General features: G+C 41.8%; 3 protein-coding genes across 4 annotated transcripts; 2 read left to right on the top strand and 1 right to left on the bottom strand.

Moving 5' to 3' along the window:
* The first annotated feature begins 518 nt into the window (after nt 1–518).
* Nucleotides 519–5295, top strand: LOC145548512 (uncharacterized). 2 transcript variants are annotated; one of them, XM_081599006.1, is made up of 5 exons: nt 519–3270; nt 3348–3440; nt 3526–3719; nt 4018–4081; nt 5075–5295. In XM_081599006.1, exons 1-5 carry the CDS (start codon nt 3175–3177, stop codon nt 5102–5104), a joined length of 477 nt encoding a protein of 158 aa, XP_081455132.1. In that variant the 5' UTR covers nt 519–3174; the 3' UTR covers nt 5105–5295. The 2 variants fall into 2 exon arrangements, with proteins under 2 accessions (XP_081455132.1, XP_081455131.1); XM_081599005.1 differs by lacking the exon at nt 5075–5295 and having other exon boundaries at nt 4018–5064.
* A 1143-nt stretch (nt 5296–6438) lies between these two features.
* phf23b (PHD finger protein 23b) lies at nt 6439–11285 on the bottom strand. The gene is made up of 5 exons (XM_008435403.3): nt 10774–11285; nt 9568–9599; nt 9368–9460; nt 7391–8003; nt 6439–6964 (listed from the first exon to the last, which is right to left on the bottom strand). The coding sequence occupies exons 1-5, from the start codon at nt 10799–10801 to the stop codon at nt 6771–6773; spliced, it is 960 nt and encodes a 319-aa protein (XP_008433625.1). The 5' UTR covers nt 10802–11285; the 3' UTR covers nt 6439–6770.
* A 17-nt stretch (nt 11286–11302) lies between these two features.
* On the top strand, nt 11303–14572 carry elp5 (elongator acetyltransferase complex subunit 5). Its single transcript, XM_008435402.3, has 8 exons — nt 11303–11905; nt 11986–12046; nt 13024–13104; nt 13276–13487; nt 13576–13751; nt 13839–13934; nt 14016–14116; nt 14218–14572. The coding sequence occupies exons 1-8, from the start codon at nt 11851–11853 to the stop codon at nt 14324–14326; spliced, it is 891 nt and encodes a 296-aa protein (XP_008433624.2). The 5' UTR covers nt 11303–11850; the 3' UTR covers nt 14327–14572.
* The last annotated feature ends 547 nt before the right edge of the window (nt 14573–15119 follow it).

Raw genomic sequence — 15119 nt, 5'->3', positions numbered from 1 at the left:
GGGCTGATAATAGCGAATTGTGTTACTGCTTGTAACACAGAGGGAGTTGCCAGGCGTGCCGACAAAATATTTCCAAACAGGAGGCCAGATGGGGCTCTCTGACAATGTTGGGGTGAAACGCCAAAAACCAAAAGCTGCAACAGAAAGAGACATGCAGCGCTACAGCAAACTCATGCGATGACCAATCAACAACTTCAGTGAGTCCTACATATATTTCATGTATTGCATTCAAATGAGAAGACAGCCACCAGGATTTGACGTTGCTTGCATTAACAAGTCTTATGATATGAAAAACGTAGATCTTCTACATAAAATTAAATGGAATGTACAACAACAAGCCCTGCAAAAGCAAAGTTATATGTAAAATAATAACTCACTAATTATCCAACAAGAGATGTTGTTACTTAAATCAGACCTGCTGCATGTATAGGGTGGTGACTGGTATCAGGTTTTCAGCAAAGTTTTTGAAAGGTTGGTTTCAAATCTGCTAATTGTACGCGTTTCACGTAGACCTTTTTATGAGATATCATAAGTTGCATGTTTGTTTCTTGCTTCATCCTGGCTATTTCTTGATATTACAAAATCATCAGTTTTAACAGGGGATCTCGTTTGATTTGTTGGACTCCCCGTCAGTGTTTCTGCCAACAATTACTGGCGGGACGTCTCCACGGCGATGCTCTGCCTCGTGTCGATCCGTTCGGTGAACGTTCACATCTGCAGAGGGGAGTCTATGTTTGCGGCTATAATTAGCAGTGTGTGGTTCTTATAGGGAGCTGGACCGGGGCGGAGTGACGAGGACACAAACACACACACACACACACACACACATGCGTGGCTCGTTAAACGAAAAAGAAATCCATGAGTATGTGGATAGAGACCGATGAGCATGGATTCGTATTCATACAGTAATATGAACATACTCGATATAATGTATTTTACACCCTGGAGAACACAGAGACAAATGAATAACTTACTCCTGTGCCATTATTTCATCAAATTTAGGTCTCGAAACTTTATTTTTTTACTGTTACACCGGATCGAATGATCAAAACCGAATCAAATGCGTGAAACATCTTTCTCTGGCCTCTGAGCTAAAACCCAAACCTCAGGGCGATCTCTGAACCAGCATCTTCATGTTGCATCTCCCTGCGTCTCTGTGTTGTAAGGAAACAAAACGCATGTCCCACACCCAACCTCAGGCTCCTAATGAGGCCTGTCGCTGATAGCGGAGGTAATCAGCGCAGCCTATCTGGCCTCTGCCCCATGCCGACATGCTGTCACGGTTTATTTATTCTCCCCTCATCCATCAGCACTTGCTCTATCTTTGGAGGGTCTTGGTATCCTGAAATAGCAACAATTAGGACAGGGTGGGAAAAGTGAAAACGTGTCCCGGCGAGCGTACCCGGCGAGCCGACCCCCGGCCTGCCCCCGTCCTCCGCCAATCTCTCCATCCAGGCTGGCTGTTCTGTCTCCCCTCTGTTTGGTTTTCTGGAGACACAGGCAGCAGGCCGGCGACAACCGAGTAGGAGAAGGAGGGGTGTGTGTGTGTGTGTGTGTGTGTGTGTGTGTGTGTGCGTGTGTGTGTGTGTGTGTGTGTGTGTGTGTGTGTGTGTGTGTGTGTGTGTGTGTGTGTGTGTGTGTGTGTGTGTGTGTGTGTGTGGTCTGCGTTGGGTGGTGATCTGCAGAGTCCACCAGATTACCACACACACTGACATCCTGGTGCCATATCTGATCTCGCAGAGCTTTTGTTTGACTTCTTCTAATGCGGAATTAGTGCAGACAATAAAACCAAGTAAAAACCTCAGTGATTAGCGACACAGGTTTACCAACTATAACACGCATTAATGCTTGTCTTCCTAAAATCAGATTAATTTTCTGTAAAACTCTTGAGCACAAACTTGCACATCTGCTGCCCAGATCCACTCACTATCACTTTCGACCACTTTCCACCTGCTGATTATGCTGACTTCTGTCATAATATGAACATTTCAGTAATAAATATGATGCCTAAAAAAAAGGGAACTGCAGAAATGTAGAAACGTTGCAGCTGTTCTGTTATTAATGCAGAAACTGGTTAAAAACATGTAAAACAAATTATTTTAAAAAATCAATTGCAGAGGGAAGAGGCCTTTGTTTTTGATAGCCTTTAATTTAAGTACACTAAAAAAATATCCTACATTAAAAATAATTGTCAGTGACACAGTTGCTTGTATTTCAATATTTATAAAAATCAATGAAATTGAACTTTTTTTTCCCCCATTTATGATCAGAGTTTCCAGAAACCTCTAATTATTAATCCGTGACTTTTCATAACCATTAGCAGCTGTTAGATGGCACTTATTTACCCACTAGATTTTTAGGTATAATGTTAGACTTTTCTGTCTTTCCAGAAAAAAAAAGGCTGTGTTTTCTGTAAACACAGCCCTTTTTTCCTGTGTGTTATACACAACATATTCATGAAGAGTCTGCTAAAATATACCGCGATGTGCTTCCGTCAGACAAGACTAAGTTTAAGCTTTTCAGCACCAAACATTCCAGGTGGGTTGAGGGTGTAACACTGAATGGACATGCGGTGAAGCACCTTATCCCCACTGTTAGGTATGGTGGAGGACCTGTGATGCTGTGGCCAGTCAAGCTTATGGTCAAGCATCCTGACCGTAATAAAAAAAAAGAGTTAGAGCGAATATAGAGAGCTTCGCCTTCTCGTCCAACGTCAGTGTCTGACCTCACAAGTGCAATTTTGGGAAAACGGTGATCATATTAAAAAAAATAGATAAAAGAAATGAGACAAAACTCAAGCTCATATGTGTGTGTGTGAGGGTCTAATATTTGGCAGGGGAGTTATATTAGAGGATAAAACCAGCTGAAACTGGCCTGAGGTCAACGCAGTGCCCCCAGGCGAACCCATGATGGAGAAAGTAACAACATCCTCAACAATGCGGCCTTATCGTGCCGCCATCTGAGGGTGTGTAGTGTGCATGTATGTACGTGTGTCGAGGGCGGCATGTTGTCATCATCCAAAAACCGACTGTAGAAACTTTAAAAAAAATAAAAAAATCCTGAAAATACCGGCCAGTAAGGCGGCAGATTTAATTGGTTTGTCTGAACACACACACAAACAATAACCCTAAACAGCCCCATTATAGTCCCATAATATAAACCCACCCTGGGTCCATGCCTACAAATAGCCTCCACACTGGTCAGCAGCACAGACCCCGCAGAGCTGCAGCCCAGATCTTTGAGCGGAGAAACCTAAAGAGAATATTCAAGGTGAGCGCCTTTGTCTTTATGCCTATTTATTACATTGATTCCTGTACTGATGGATGTGCGTGAATCCCTCCTCCCAGATGATCTGCTACAGATGTGTGCTGCCACTGCTTGCTCTCTACATGCTGTTAGAGCAAATATCTGCTGCCGTGATACCGAGAAAACCCAAAAGGGTGAGATCCCCCGCCTCACACGACCCGAACAGTACAGACCCAAACACCTGCAGGGATTTGGTGACGTCTTGGTTTCTGCTCTCAGGAGGTCGACTGGCCGGACCTCGAGGTCTTTCACCACCTGTCCGACGCCGTGGACACGGGGGACCTCTCTGTGGGCGACGCAGGGGAGGCGCGGAGGGGTGCGGACGATCCCTCAGAGACCCCCGTCGACCCAACGCTGACCGGTTCTGTGCAGAGCCAGAACAGGAATCAGAACCACAAAGCCAACGACAAGAGGTGAGGACGCAGGAAGAGCCTTTGGGTTCGGGTGGAACCCAGAGGCAGCTGTAAGATGTAGGAGATGGAGATCAGAATTTGAGTTTATTCTGTGCATGTTAAGAATAAGAAAGAAAATCAACTTCAGATATGCACACGACAACAAATAAAAAGCATAGAGGTTAAATGACATCCTGAAAAGTATTGCTTTTGTAGATTGACAGGATTGAGTTGAAGTTTACGACTCGATAAAGGAAAATAAACTACAGGCTGAATAATGTTTAGCTGAGCTGAACTTTATCTTTTTGGGGACTTTCAGGAGGAAAATCGCTCCTCTGGACACCATTGGCCGCTTTCAGATACCCAGCTCTCGAAACCGAAAGGTAAGAAATCATATCTTTATGCAGAGTTGCATACAAAAGCTTTAAAATATTTTTTTTTTTATGACGACTTGGTCACCCCGTAAGACCACGGCTTGTTGCTGACTGTCTTGTCTGTGGGTGGATGCGGCATAAACGTGGCTCCTCATCCAGACTCCTAAATTATCGATCCAATTGTAGATATCGGCATGCTTAAGGGAGCGATTATTTTCAGATATATCGTATCTTGAATGGCATGCTCGCTCGTCTTTGCCATTTTGAACAGTGGCAAAGAGAAGTCTGTGTCGCATCATGTTTATTCCACAGAGAAATCACGGAGCACTAATTAAAAGTTCCTAGGAACTTCTAAAACATATTTCCAGCTCCATTTATTTTACAGATGTCTTACTTTGTTAGGCCAGTGATTGTTTTATTTTTTATTTTATTTTGTTTTTGTCCCTGGCTAAATAAACATACTCAAAGTAAAAATTTGATTTTTCTAAAGCTTTCCGTCATATTTTGCAATTTGCTCAATTTAAATTTCAGTATGTTGAAATGTAAATAAGAAATATTGAGAAATTGAGGGGGATTTTTCTTTAAATGTGGGACGGAAAATGTTAAAATAAAGCAAATTATAGCCCCAGCTTCACTGGAGTTGGGGAAAATATATTTAACCGCTATATTTCATGAAGACCAGTTATAGCTCTTTAAGAGGACTTTCATATTTGGACACTGCTTTAAATCCCCAAACTATTTCCTGTACTGCAAACATTTTTAGTTTTCTAGGTAGTTGTTTATTCTGAGTTAAATTTGTTCCACTAGGAAATTCACTACATCACTTGATTTCAGTACATATACAGTAAATTGGTGTGGCAGTTTAAAAAAAATTACACCAAGATTGCTATAATAGTAGCAGCAGATACATTTTCCTTATTTAAAAGTTCCAGAGATTCTTCCACATAATAAAAAAAAGAAAATATATATTTAAAGTGTACTGATTGTTTTTTTCCCCCTTAGGGAAAGAAATCCGTCTATGGGGAAAACTGAAACAGCTCTCCGCCGTATGATCCAGGATTTTTCTGCAGCCATCTTTCGTATTTATTCAACTGTTTGTATTTAATTAATGACCAAACTAAGGTGGGATTCTTTTTAAACATCTCCCTCTAGTGGCAGAGGACAAGCATAACTGTTCTGTTGTGTGCCTAAACTCATTTAAAAATAAAAATGGCCTTACAGTGTGTGTGTGTGTGTGTGTGTGGAGTTATTGGTACGGAAAGAAAGCACACGATTTATGATCCCAAAGGTTTTTGTTATTTTTTTCTTTTATTATTCGAGCTACAGTTAAAGAAAAACAATATCAGACTGCAGAAAATATAGACTTTGCTTGGGTATTCTCTCTTTTCACTTTCACATATGTACAAGTTGTCGAAGAACAGGATATGTACACAGAACTGAAGTTGTACAGAGAGCGCAACTACTCCCGGAGACTTGCTAAGACTCTCCCAACCAACAACGAAATACAATGGGTAGAAAATAAACAACGCCACAACCTATGCAGCCTCAAACTTACACTTTTGTACACAACTTTGTTCTCTAGGCGAGACGATCTCTTGTCCTGCAGCGGGCACATCTCTGCTCCCACTTGACGGGAAAGAAACAAAAAGCCAAGGAATAAAACAGTTATATGAAATAAAACGTATTTTACAGCCGTTCATAAACGAGCCCAGGCTCAACCTTGACAACACAAGGAGCCTTAACCAGGTGCTTTACAACAACAACAAACCCAAACTCTTAAGATGAGACGATAAAAAAAAAGAAAAAGAAAAAAAAACACTCAAAAAACAACCAAGTTGAACAGCTTTCCTCTCATTCAAAAGCAAGTTGGCTACTGATGACTGATTAACGAGCCAAAGACATTCAACCACCTCTCAGTGAATGCAGTGGAAACGTATCTGGGTTTTTACTTTTTCTTCTCCCTCTCTCTCAATGCGACTGCTGGGAAGAAAAAAAAGAAAAAAAAAGAAAGAAAAAGAAACATCTATATGCGACATACCTACTGAGATGAGTTTGCCAATTTTTAATGAATTAATCAACTCTTTCGAGAGGAGCGAGAACTTTATACGCAGACGTTCGGTGAACGCCGCTGACAGAAACAAAGCGCCGCCGAAATTCAACTTCCAGAATACCGTCGGGGGCGGGGGGAAGCTGCCCGTCGAGCACCCGTGACATAATTTAATAATTTAAGCAAATTAACTGGAGTGACAATTTCCTTTTTTCCCTTTTGAGCTATACAATAAGTTACAATTGGAAGTCGATGCGAAATATCCGTCTAAATTGGATTGGTATTTTTTTTAGTTACAAATTTACAAGTTGGGGGGGGGGGGGGAAAAAAAGCACCTCGAGGATAAAAAAAAAAAAAAAAGTCAAATAGTGTGGGAATTAATAAAGCAACAAATGATTCTCTCTACTGCCACCGGTTCTTCACAGTCGCCAAAAAGAAATGGAAAAACAAACAAACAAAAAAAAAACAAACAAAAAAAAACACGCCAGGGATAAATAGATATGTTTTTTTTTTTTTCTTCTCTCTTTTGATTGTCAAAATAATTTGTGCAACTGCAGAGCCAGTTGCCTCCCGGGTGAGAATTTAGGCTGTTTTGGCTGTAGGCATCGGAGTTAAAGTGAGTTGTCGAGAGGACAGCGGAGAGCGTCCTTCTTAGGTGTCCTTTTTGTGTCCCGACCGCCGCAAGTCTCTGCACTTCTGACAGTAAAAGATGTCGGGAACGTTGGACTTTTTGATCTTCGCGCACGACAGGTGCACCCATATGCCGCACTGGTTGCACTCGATCATCGGCCGCCCGGCGAACGGCTTCCCGCAGTAACAGGTGATCAGGTCCCACGAGTCGTCGCCTGCGGCAGATTGAGAGATCGTAGTTAGTGGACATCAACCGGTTTGGTGACCGATTCATCGTCAACTGGAGTATGCAGACTCGATAGAAAAGGGAGTTTGGTGGACAAACATTAGTCAGAGCAGCACTTAAGCTGAAACTGGGCAAAAAAATTTTGAGCATTTTGCAGTTAAGATTTCTGCCAAAACTGGTGCAGTTGTAGCTCAGATTTACTAACAGAAAGCTCTTATTGTATTTTAGCCGGTAAAATGTTTACTTTCTTAATTAAAAACTAATTGGATTATTCATTTGAATAATTAATTTGATTATTCATTCCGAATAATAAAAAAAAGGGTTTGGGAAAACCTGCAGAACGTGCCATTTTTTTTTTGGATCAGATTTAATCCAGAGATGTGTCGACTCCTAAAACGATCGTTGGCTGTCATACCTGACTCCACCATGATATCTTCGTCCGCGATCCATGTCTCGCCCTCGCTGGAGCTCATCTCCGCATCCCTGATGGATTCGTCGGGCTTCCCCAGGCCGTGGATGCTGGAGGAGGAGCCGCCGTGCGACGCCAGCTCCTCCCTGGCGGCCCGCGCCTCGGCGTGCGAGTTCCGCGTCTCCGAGTCCGTCTCGCTCTGCGCGGCGGAGCTCTTCAGCTTCTTCGCTTTGGGCTGTTTGGAGGAGTTCTTGCTGCGCTTGATGCGAGCCCGCTTCTCGCCCTCGCTGCTGCCGCTGTCCGGCGCCGTCGTGGCCGAGCCCAGCGACAGCTTTTTCAGCTTCTTGTCCTTCTTGCGCTCGGCCTTGGCGCTGGCCTGGCTGTCGTACAGAGAGTCTTTGAGGCGCATCTTGTCCAGCAGGGTGCTGTCGGAGTGCATGCGCCGAATGTTTTTGCCCTTGTTCGCGCGCGCCTTGCGCACAAACGTGTGGATGGTGTGGATGTCGGAGCTCCCGTCCGGCCAGGCGTTGCCGATGGAGCTGCTGCCCCCGCCGCCCCCGTCCGCCGACAGCCCTGAGCTGTGCGCCGAGCTGGACGAAGTTGGAGACCAGGAGCTTTCCTGCAGATCAAACGTGAACAATAACAACTTGTCTCCGTTATCTTACAAACAAGGGGCAGGAATGCTACATTTGAAAGTTTTGGTTAAAAAAAAACAAAAAAAACATCCGTTATAAGTGATGCTTCTTTCTAGATCTCAACTTTTCTGCTTGTGAATCACAAGCGATTCTCATACTCAGACACTGCAGCGTTGAAATTTTCCCCATATTTCATCAAACTGGAAAGGTGGAGATTTTTTCCCAGGATCTTTTACATCATTCTGGACATTTAAGCTGCAAAACATATCAAATTCTACAAATCTCAAAAAGCACAATGAGAAAAGATGACTCTGGGCGAGTCAGTTTGACAAAGAGATGCTTTTCACTGCTTTCATTCGCATCTGGAGCGACAGGATTGATAAATCACTGGATTGGTCTAAAAACGACAAGATTTGGTAAAAGCTCAAAAACGGGAAGTTTGGTGGTTAACCTGGAATCTAGACCAGACGAGTTGGTGCCATTTAAAACCCCTGGTTTAAGACGTGATCCTGACTAAAGGAAAGCGGCTCTTATTTTCAACAAATGTGCAAGTAATCTGTGGGCCCTCTGTCAGGAACTCAAAAATAGAAATCGGCTAAACAAATAGCTAAGTTCTGATAAGACAAGTCAAAAGGCTGGCACCATTCAAACAAACTGGAGGCAAAATTCCTGATCACAAATGTGTATTCAAATGTAAATTCACAACTTTATATTTCCAAAAGAATCAAACTCAGACTTCAGCACTGAAAACATCTCAGCTGGTGTTGAAACTCCCACCCTTCAGAGGACGTGTTGGCAAACTACAGAACCTCAACTTTACTACGAGAGATTTTTAAGATGCTGCAAATGGAAAAACAGCTTTCTGTCAAAAACACTGACAGCTTCGTCCGTCCCAGCAGACAAAACATTTTATTAGCATGTAACTCACTTTAGCATCTAATGTCTCCTAAAACAGCTGTCAGTGCTTGAGGGCCAGAATCCAGAGTGCTTAAGATGCTTCCCAGCAGTAACCCACCTGATTGTTATTAATGGGTCATTACCGGGGCCTCTGCCACACTCGATTCATTTATTTGAATCAGATTTGTCGAAGCAGGGACACGTCTTAATCGTGCGGGGTGGCACCGGACACCGAGGGCTTCATTTGGAGAACCGTTTCTAGGTCTTCTAGGAACAAATGCTGAAGCAAATACTATGGAACTACAACAGGAGAAGAGTTTTTGTGCATCTTTGTGTATCGTGTGTGTTGCAAACTGGTCAAATGAAACATAGCTAGTTAACATTTGTAGTAATGGTTTAATAAAAAAAAAAAAAAAAAGGAAAAAAACAAAACAAAAACAAAAAAACTCACCTCTTTTGGACTGGGGATGTAGCCTGCATAAGCCAGAACAAAGCTGCAGAACTTGTTGAAGTCCTCAACGGTTCTCTTTTTTCTTTCTGGGGGCTACAGAAAATAGTAAGGCTGCTGTTAGAGGAAGTAAATCTCATCAGCGTCAAGCTTCAGCCTACAGCTAACTCCAAATGAATGACTATAATAATAGATGGACTCACCAAGGGCTCCGTTTTACACGTCAAAAGTGAATCTGTGGGAGACAAGCAAATAAAACGTTTCTTTAAATTACAACCGAGCCTGCTCGTGTGAAACAAAAATGACACTACATTGTTGCCTGAGGGAGCGCTGCAAGACGAGTGAACTAATACTAGCATTAGCAGGCTAACCCGGGCCAATAACTTAATGGGGATTATTAACGACGAGCATGATGGGCTTATTTAAAAGTCTGCTTCGATTAGTATCTTTAAACTCCCAGCAGCGTCGAGAGGTGGGAATAGTTGCGAAATAAAACCGAAGAAATCCAGCAGACGACAGTGCTAGCTAATAGTGTACACCCCCGAACAACCGCAACGGAGGTCAGCTATACAAGATCTGCGAGCCGTTTTAAACCACTCTATTTCATATCAAAATGTTCATATCAACTGCATTTATGTACGTGGATTTAACCAGCAGACAATTATTAATAGGTTTGCTCTGTGGAGCTGCTACTGGCATTTAAACTAAGGTTTTAAAAAAAGAAGAGCTAAATGGCCAAACAGCTTGAAGATAAAGCATTAAACTTAAGACAGTTGTGCTTCTCTAGTCAGACACATTCATTACTTTTCGTGTCGGTTTTACTCAGGCTGTGTATTGTGTTGGTCATCGGTCACTTCACGCTGGCTTTTCTTGAAATGGAAGTTGGAAGGAGAAGAAGCTTGTGTGCTAACTTGGGGCTAGCGAGGTGCTGCCAACGTTTAATCGGGCGTGTCTGGTTTATTGCAGTTTTTAACTTGGAATCAGATTTTTAAAATTACATTTTCTGGCAACATATTTCAATTAGTACTTTGGTTGAAAGCGCATTTAAATATGCCCAGAGATCGAGTTATTGATTAGCTTGTATTTAGCTTTTAGCCTTAGCTGTATGATTCGGCGCGTTAGCTAACTAGCAAGACCCGCATACCCGATTTTACTGCAAAATTAGAGTAGCTACATTAAAACTATACATATTTCACAGCAGTTATATTTTTTCGGTACACTAACAACATTAAGTGGATTAGAAGGAGGCGAGTACAGCTATTAATACAGCCTACGCAACTAAAACGTAGCAGTAGCATTAGTCACAACTTACGGGGCTTAAAACCCGTAAAACGGCCGTTGACCGTTAAAACGTCGTTATACTGCAAATGTTGGAGCAATCATTTCTAAACGATCTTTATCACACGTACCTTGGTGGTCAGACATTATGTCGAGCATTGTCGCCTAGCCGACGAGGCCCCGATTCAAGGAGAAGCCGCTTCTCAGCTAGCCGGAGAGCAGCAGCCTTCCCCCGGCGTGGTTGCACCTTATCGCCCGGGTAACTTGGCACTGGAAAAAGAAGCCAAGGACACTAAGGACTAGGGAGAGAAACTCTTCTTGAAGACGGTCCACAATAGGATCAAACTTGTGGATATCCCCTCGGTCAAGATCCGTAACAACGGCAGCCGTTAACCGAGCACAAACAAACCACTTTTTTTAAAAGTCAAAAAATAGTAATTCCTCTGTCGCCTAGTGTGGCGAGCTTTTAAGATCCGCGTATTTCGAGCTTGCATTTGCAAAACCCATCGCTAAAGAGAAGAAGGAAGCGTATAATCCTCAAATTAGCACAACTGCTATATACAAATCCATGGTTAGAAGCTCTCGCATGAAGTTTGTCGATTCTTCTCTCGGGTTGTACAAACCCACTAGACTTTGGGCTTTATTCCGCGCGGCAGCAGCTTCTCTAGGAGGCAAAAAGGGGAGGGTGACGTTAGACAAGATCGCCCAGAAGAACACAGCGGGAGGGATTCCTCTTCTCTGATTGGTTTCTAAGATTACATAGCGTTCGCGGATAGGCTGGTAGGATGACAGCGGGCGGGATCGGTCCGCGGAGCTGATCCAATCTACCACCAATCCTCCTGAAGCGGCTACGATCTAATTCCTGTTATGAATGCTGGGTAACGTAGTCTTTGTGTAGCACTCACACTGTCGCTCGACAGTGACAATAAACTACATTACCCACGAACCCATGATCATAGGAAGCATGGGATATGATGTTTTATGATCGTGGGCAACCAAAACATGCTAACCAAGCAAACAAAAACAGCTTAACAACCTAGAAATAATAGCTTTTAGCTCATTTAAATGTACACAAGTATGATAAAGAGGTGCTATCCGTTTATCCGTTTAATTAATTCAATAGTTTTTGTCTATTTTCTGTAGCTTAAACATGTGCTAATGTAGAAGGATGCTAATTAGCCGTAGATACTTGTACACTGTAGTCAACCATGTTGTCTGAATTACTGCAAGGCATTGAGAGTGGAGGGTTTCTAATAATACGAGGTAAAAGTTTTTAATATTGCAGTAACCAATAACACTCTGACAGTTTACGTTGACCTTTGCTAAACATCTATCATCAACAGACTCCTGTAGTTACTCAGGGCGAGATCTTCTGAAGAGCTTCATCGCTGCTGCCTTAAACAGGTACAATGCTGTGCTAATAAAAAAACACACATTTGAATTTAACACTGATATCTTCATATTCTCTCAGGATCAAAATTATACAAGCATACACACTCGTGCTTGGTAAATCGTCTATTAACATTTTGCAGATAAATTCCGCACGTGTTTTGTCACAATCAGCAAATTTCAGTAATTTCTGGTTAGATATCCAATAACATGTATTGGCTGAAATGGTGGAAGCTGGCGGGTAAGTAATGGATGGAGGCTGAGAGCATTTCAGATGTTTGATGTTAGGCTGCTTTATTGAGTTTTAGTCCAGTTTTTTGACATCGTTGTCTTATTGTGTCTGCAAGTCAAAAATATTACTGTTAATATTAGCAAGAACTAATCAAGTACTGACTGAGAAAGAAACCACCTGATCCGAAATCAGGGGGCTTCACAGATTTAAATCAACTTGATTTAAATTTGTGGCTGTCCACCTGGACAAAATACAAAAGATTCCTGTGTAAGGGTTTATGGTCAGACAAAACAATATTAATTATTTTATAAGAATAAGAAGTTTGTGTGGGGGAATCAAGGTGAGACTTTCAAAACTAACAACACTGTACCACCTGTCAAGCATGCTGGTGGTAACATCAAAACTGGTTTAAGAATTAGTAAAAGCCACATGAAACGTATAAATTTAAATGAAGTTTAGCGTTTTTATAGGAACAGTAAGAAAACATTATTTAAGTCTATGTATATTTGAACCTGGCTGTAGAAATATTACCTTGAATAAATTGGAGAAAAATTTATTGGTTTTTGAAAATCAATTGAATTCTTTTTTTTTTTTCTGGGTGTACCCCAGAAAATATCTAGCTGTCATTATGCCCAATGACAGGTGGAGATGGGCATTAGCTCCTCACGCAAGAACAAGCCAGTATAGATAATGGATGAATGTATATTCTTGCACTAAAAAATAGCTATAATCTTTTTCTAAATATATTTTCTGTTGCCAGGGAGGAAGTTGTACATGTCCTGTGTTTTGATGTGAGTGAAGAAGAGCTGAAGGATGGATTGAAACCATCAGACACTCAGAGGTAATTGAAACCAACATAAATCAAATAGATTAGGAAAATGTTGTGTTGGTTTTTCACATAAAACACATACAATTTTGCAGTTGCAGCATGACAAACTATACAAACCTTCAAGGTTTATAAAAACTTTTTCGAAGCGCAGCAATTAAACCAAAATAATATTTTTATTTTCAGGTTACATATTCACAATGCCTATTCAGATCCCCTCGGGTGGACTGGTCACCCAAATTTCACGGCTCAACAGTTCATTTTGGAGGACCTCGCAAACTTGGTCAAACAAACATCACAACCAAAGCCAGCCGTGCTCGTCATCGACTCTCTGTCTTGGATATTGAGACATAAGACTCCGCCTGCTGTCTGCCAGACACTTCAGCAGCTAAGAAAAGGTGAATCAAGCAACTTGTTTCTGCAATTTGGAGCTTTAAGTTGACGGAGAACTTCTCCCACTGATGTATTATTTTCTGTTTTCATTAGGGGGAGCTGTGAGAGCTGTTATTGGCCTGCTCCACACAGATATGCATCAGAGGGGCACCGTGGGAAGCGTCTGCCACTTGGCAACTTCTCTCATCTCCGTGGCACCTGGAGTGAGGGGAAAAGAAGCGGTGGCAAGAGTAACAAAGCGCTCCAAATCCGGGAAAGTTATGCAAGATGTAAGAAGAAGCATTTATATGTAGGCTACCTTGTTCGGCTAGTATTCCGCTATGAATTACTGACAGCTTTCATTTGACCCCCCCCAGGAGGAGATATTCTGCATCGCAGAGGATTTCACAGTGACCATTCTGAGCAAGGCCAACCATGCTGAACATAAAACTAATAGCACAGAGGAAGAGCAGGTGCAGTTTAACACATCCTGAACAGAGCAGGGACTCATGAAATGACAGGTGCTGAAACTGATCCTCCTTGTGTGCCAACAGGCGGACCCAACAGCTAACTTGACCTTCAACCTTCGACTGTCCGATTCAGAGTTGGAGGCCAAGCAGAAACTCACCCTGCCTTTCGTCTTCAGCAAGGAGAAGTCAGAATCTCTTCAACGATGTCATATGTCCTTACATTTAAAAGGATTTTACAACTCTACGCACATATTGTAAGTTGTAAAATTGTCTTCTAACGTTGCAGGAAAACGGCTCTGCTCCATCCAGGTCCAGGTTCTGGGCGGATTCTGTATGAGCCTGATGCCAATGACGACTATGACCAGGAGGACCCCGATGATGATCTTGATGTCTAGGGTTAAGGCATGATGAACGCTGTTCATAAGATATTTGCGTTATCTCCTCCACGCAGTTGAAATAGTGCAATTATTGACATTGTTTCCTTCCTGTCGTCTTACCGAGTTTAAAGATGCTAAACCACACAACTTAAATTTTCTACATCTATTCAATCTTTATGAAATGTGTAAGTATTTCTTAATTTTAAACTTTATTTTTTGTTATGTTTAGTTTTTCAGATCAATAAACAACTGACACAAACTTTTTTTTAAATCAAAGTTGTTGATGTTTTTAGGAAAGATCTACGTTATGAGTCAGTGTGGTGGCTTCTGTTGACCCTCTCTGATAGTAGTATCTAAATTAAAAAGAGTGTTATGGGGTAACACCGTCAAAATTATTGAAAGAACTAATGATTATATATGCACTTGTATAAGTTTTTCCTACAAGCCTATATTTCTCAGATGTTGCATCGCTGTCAGTCTCATTATTATTATTATTTTTTATTTTTTTTCAGGAGTAATCCAAATTCAAAAATACTTTGGATTCCAAAAGAACGTTAAATACTTTTGCATGCATCCATATGTATTCAGAATCCTGAGTCAGTGCCTCCAAGAAACCTTTACAGCTGCACGTCTTTTAGCGTACGTCTGTACCAGCTTTAACAGTTGTATATTGAAATCTCTATTTTTTGCAAACAGCTCAAGCTCAGTCAGACTGAATGGTAAACCTTTGTGGACATACATTTTCAAGGCTTCTCAAATATTCTCAATTGTTTTTAAGACTTGGCTTCCACTAGGTCACTTCAACCCATGA

The sequence above is a fragment of the Poecilia reticulata genome, chromosome 18, assembly GCF_904066995.2.
Source record: "Poecilia reticulata chromosome 18, P_reticulata-male-v2, whole genome shotgun sequence".
Lineage (NCBI taxonomy): Eukaryota > Metazoa > Chordata > Actinopteri > Cyprinodontiformes > Poeciliidae > Poecilia > Poecilia reticulata.
Note: the sequence above shows the minus strand (reverse complement) of the source record. Positions and strands in the feature narration are given on the sequence as shown.

What these genes read in the sequence shown, in the direction of transcription:
- elp5 (XM_008435402.3), top strand. Translation starts at nt 11,851, where the DNA reads ATGTTGTCTGAATTACTGCAAGGCATTGAGAGTGGAGGGTTTCTAATA. An exon ending in AGGGTTTCTAATAATACGAG is followed by an intron (nt 11,906 to 11,985) that starts GTAAAAGTTTTT and finishes TATCATCAACAG; the next exon opens with ACTCCTGTAGTTACTCAGGG. An exon ending in ACTTCAGCAGCTAAGAAAAG is followed by an intron (nt 13,488 to 13,575) that starts GTGAATCAAGCA and finishes TGTTTTCATTAG; the next exon opens with GGGGAGCTGTGAGAGCTGTT.
- phf23b (XM_008435403.3), bottom strand. Translation starts at nt 10,801, where the DNA reads ATGCTCGACATAATGTCTGACCACCAAG. An exon ending in CGTGTAAAACGGAGCCCTTG is followed by an intron (nt 9,461 to 9,567) that starts GTGAGTCCATCT and finishes TATTTTCTGTAG; the next exon opens with CCCCCAGAAAGAAAAAAGAG. An exon ending in ACATCCCCAGTCCAAAAGAG is followed by an intron (nt 8,004 to 9,367) that starts GTGAGTTTTTTT and finishes TTTGATCTGCAG; the next exon opens with GAAAGCTCCTGGTCTCCAAC.
- LOC145548512 (XM_081599005.1), top strand. Translation starts at nt 3,175, where the DNA reads ATGCCTACAAATAGCCTCCACACTGGTCAGCAGCACAGACCCCGCAGA. An exon ending in TACCGAGAAAACCCAAAAGG is followed by an intron (nt 3,441 to 3,525) that starts GTGAGATCCCCC and finishes TTCTGCTCTCAG; the next exon opens with GAGGTCGACTGGCCGGACCT. An exon ending in CACAAAGCCAACGACAAGAG is followed by an intron (nt 3,720 to 4,017) that starts GTGAGGACGCAG and finishes GGGGACTTTCAG; the next exon opens with GAGGAAAATCGCTCCTCTGG.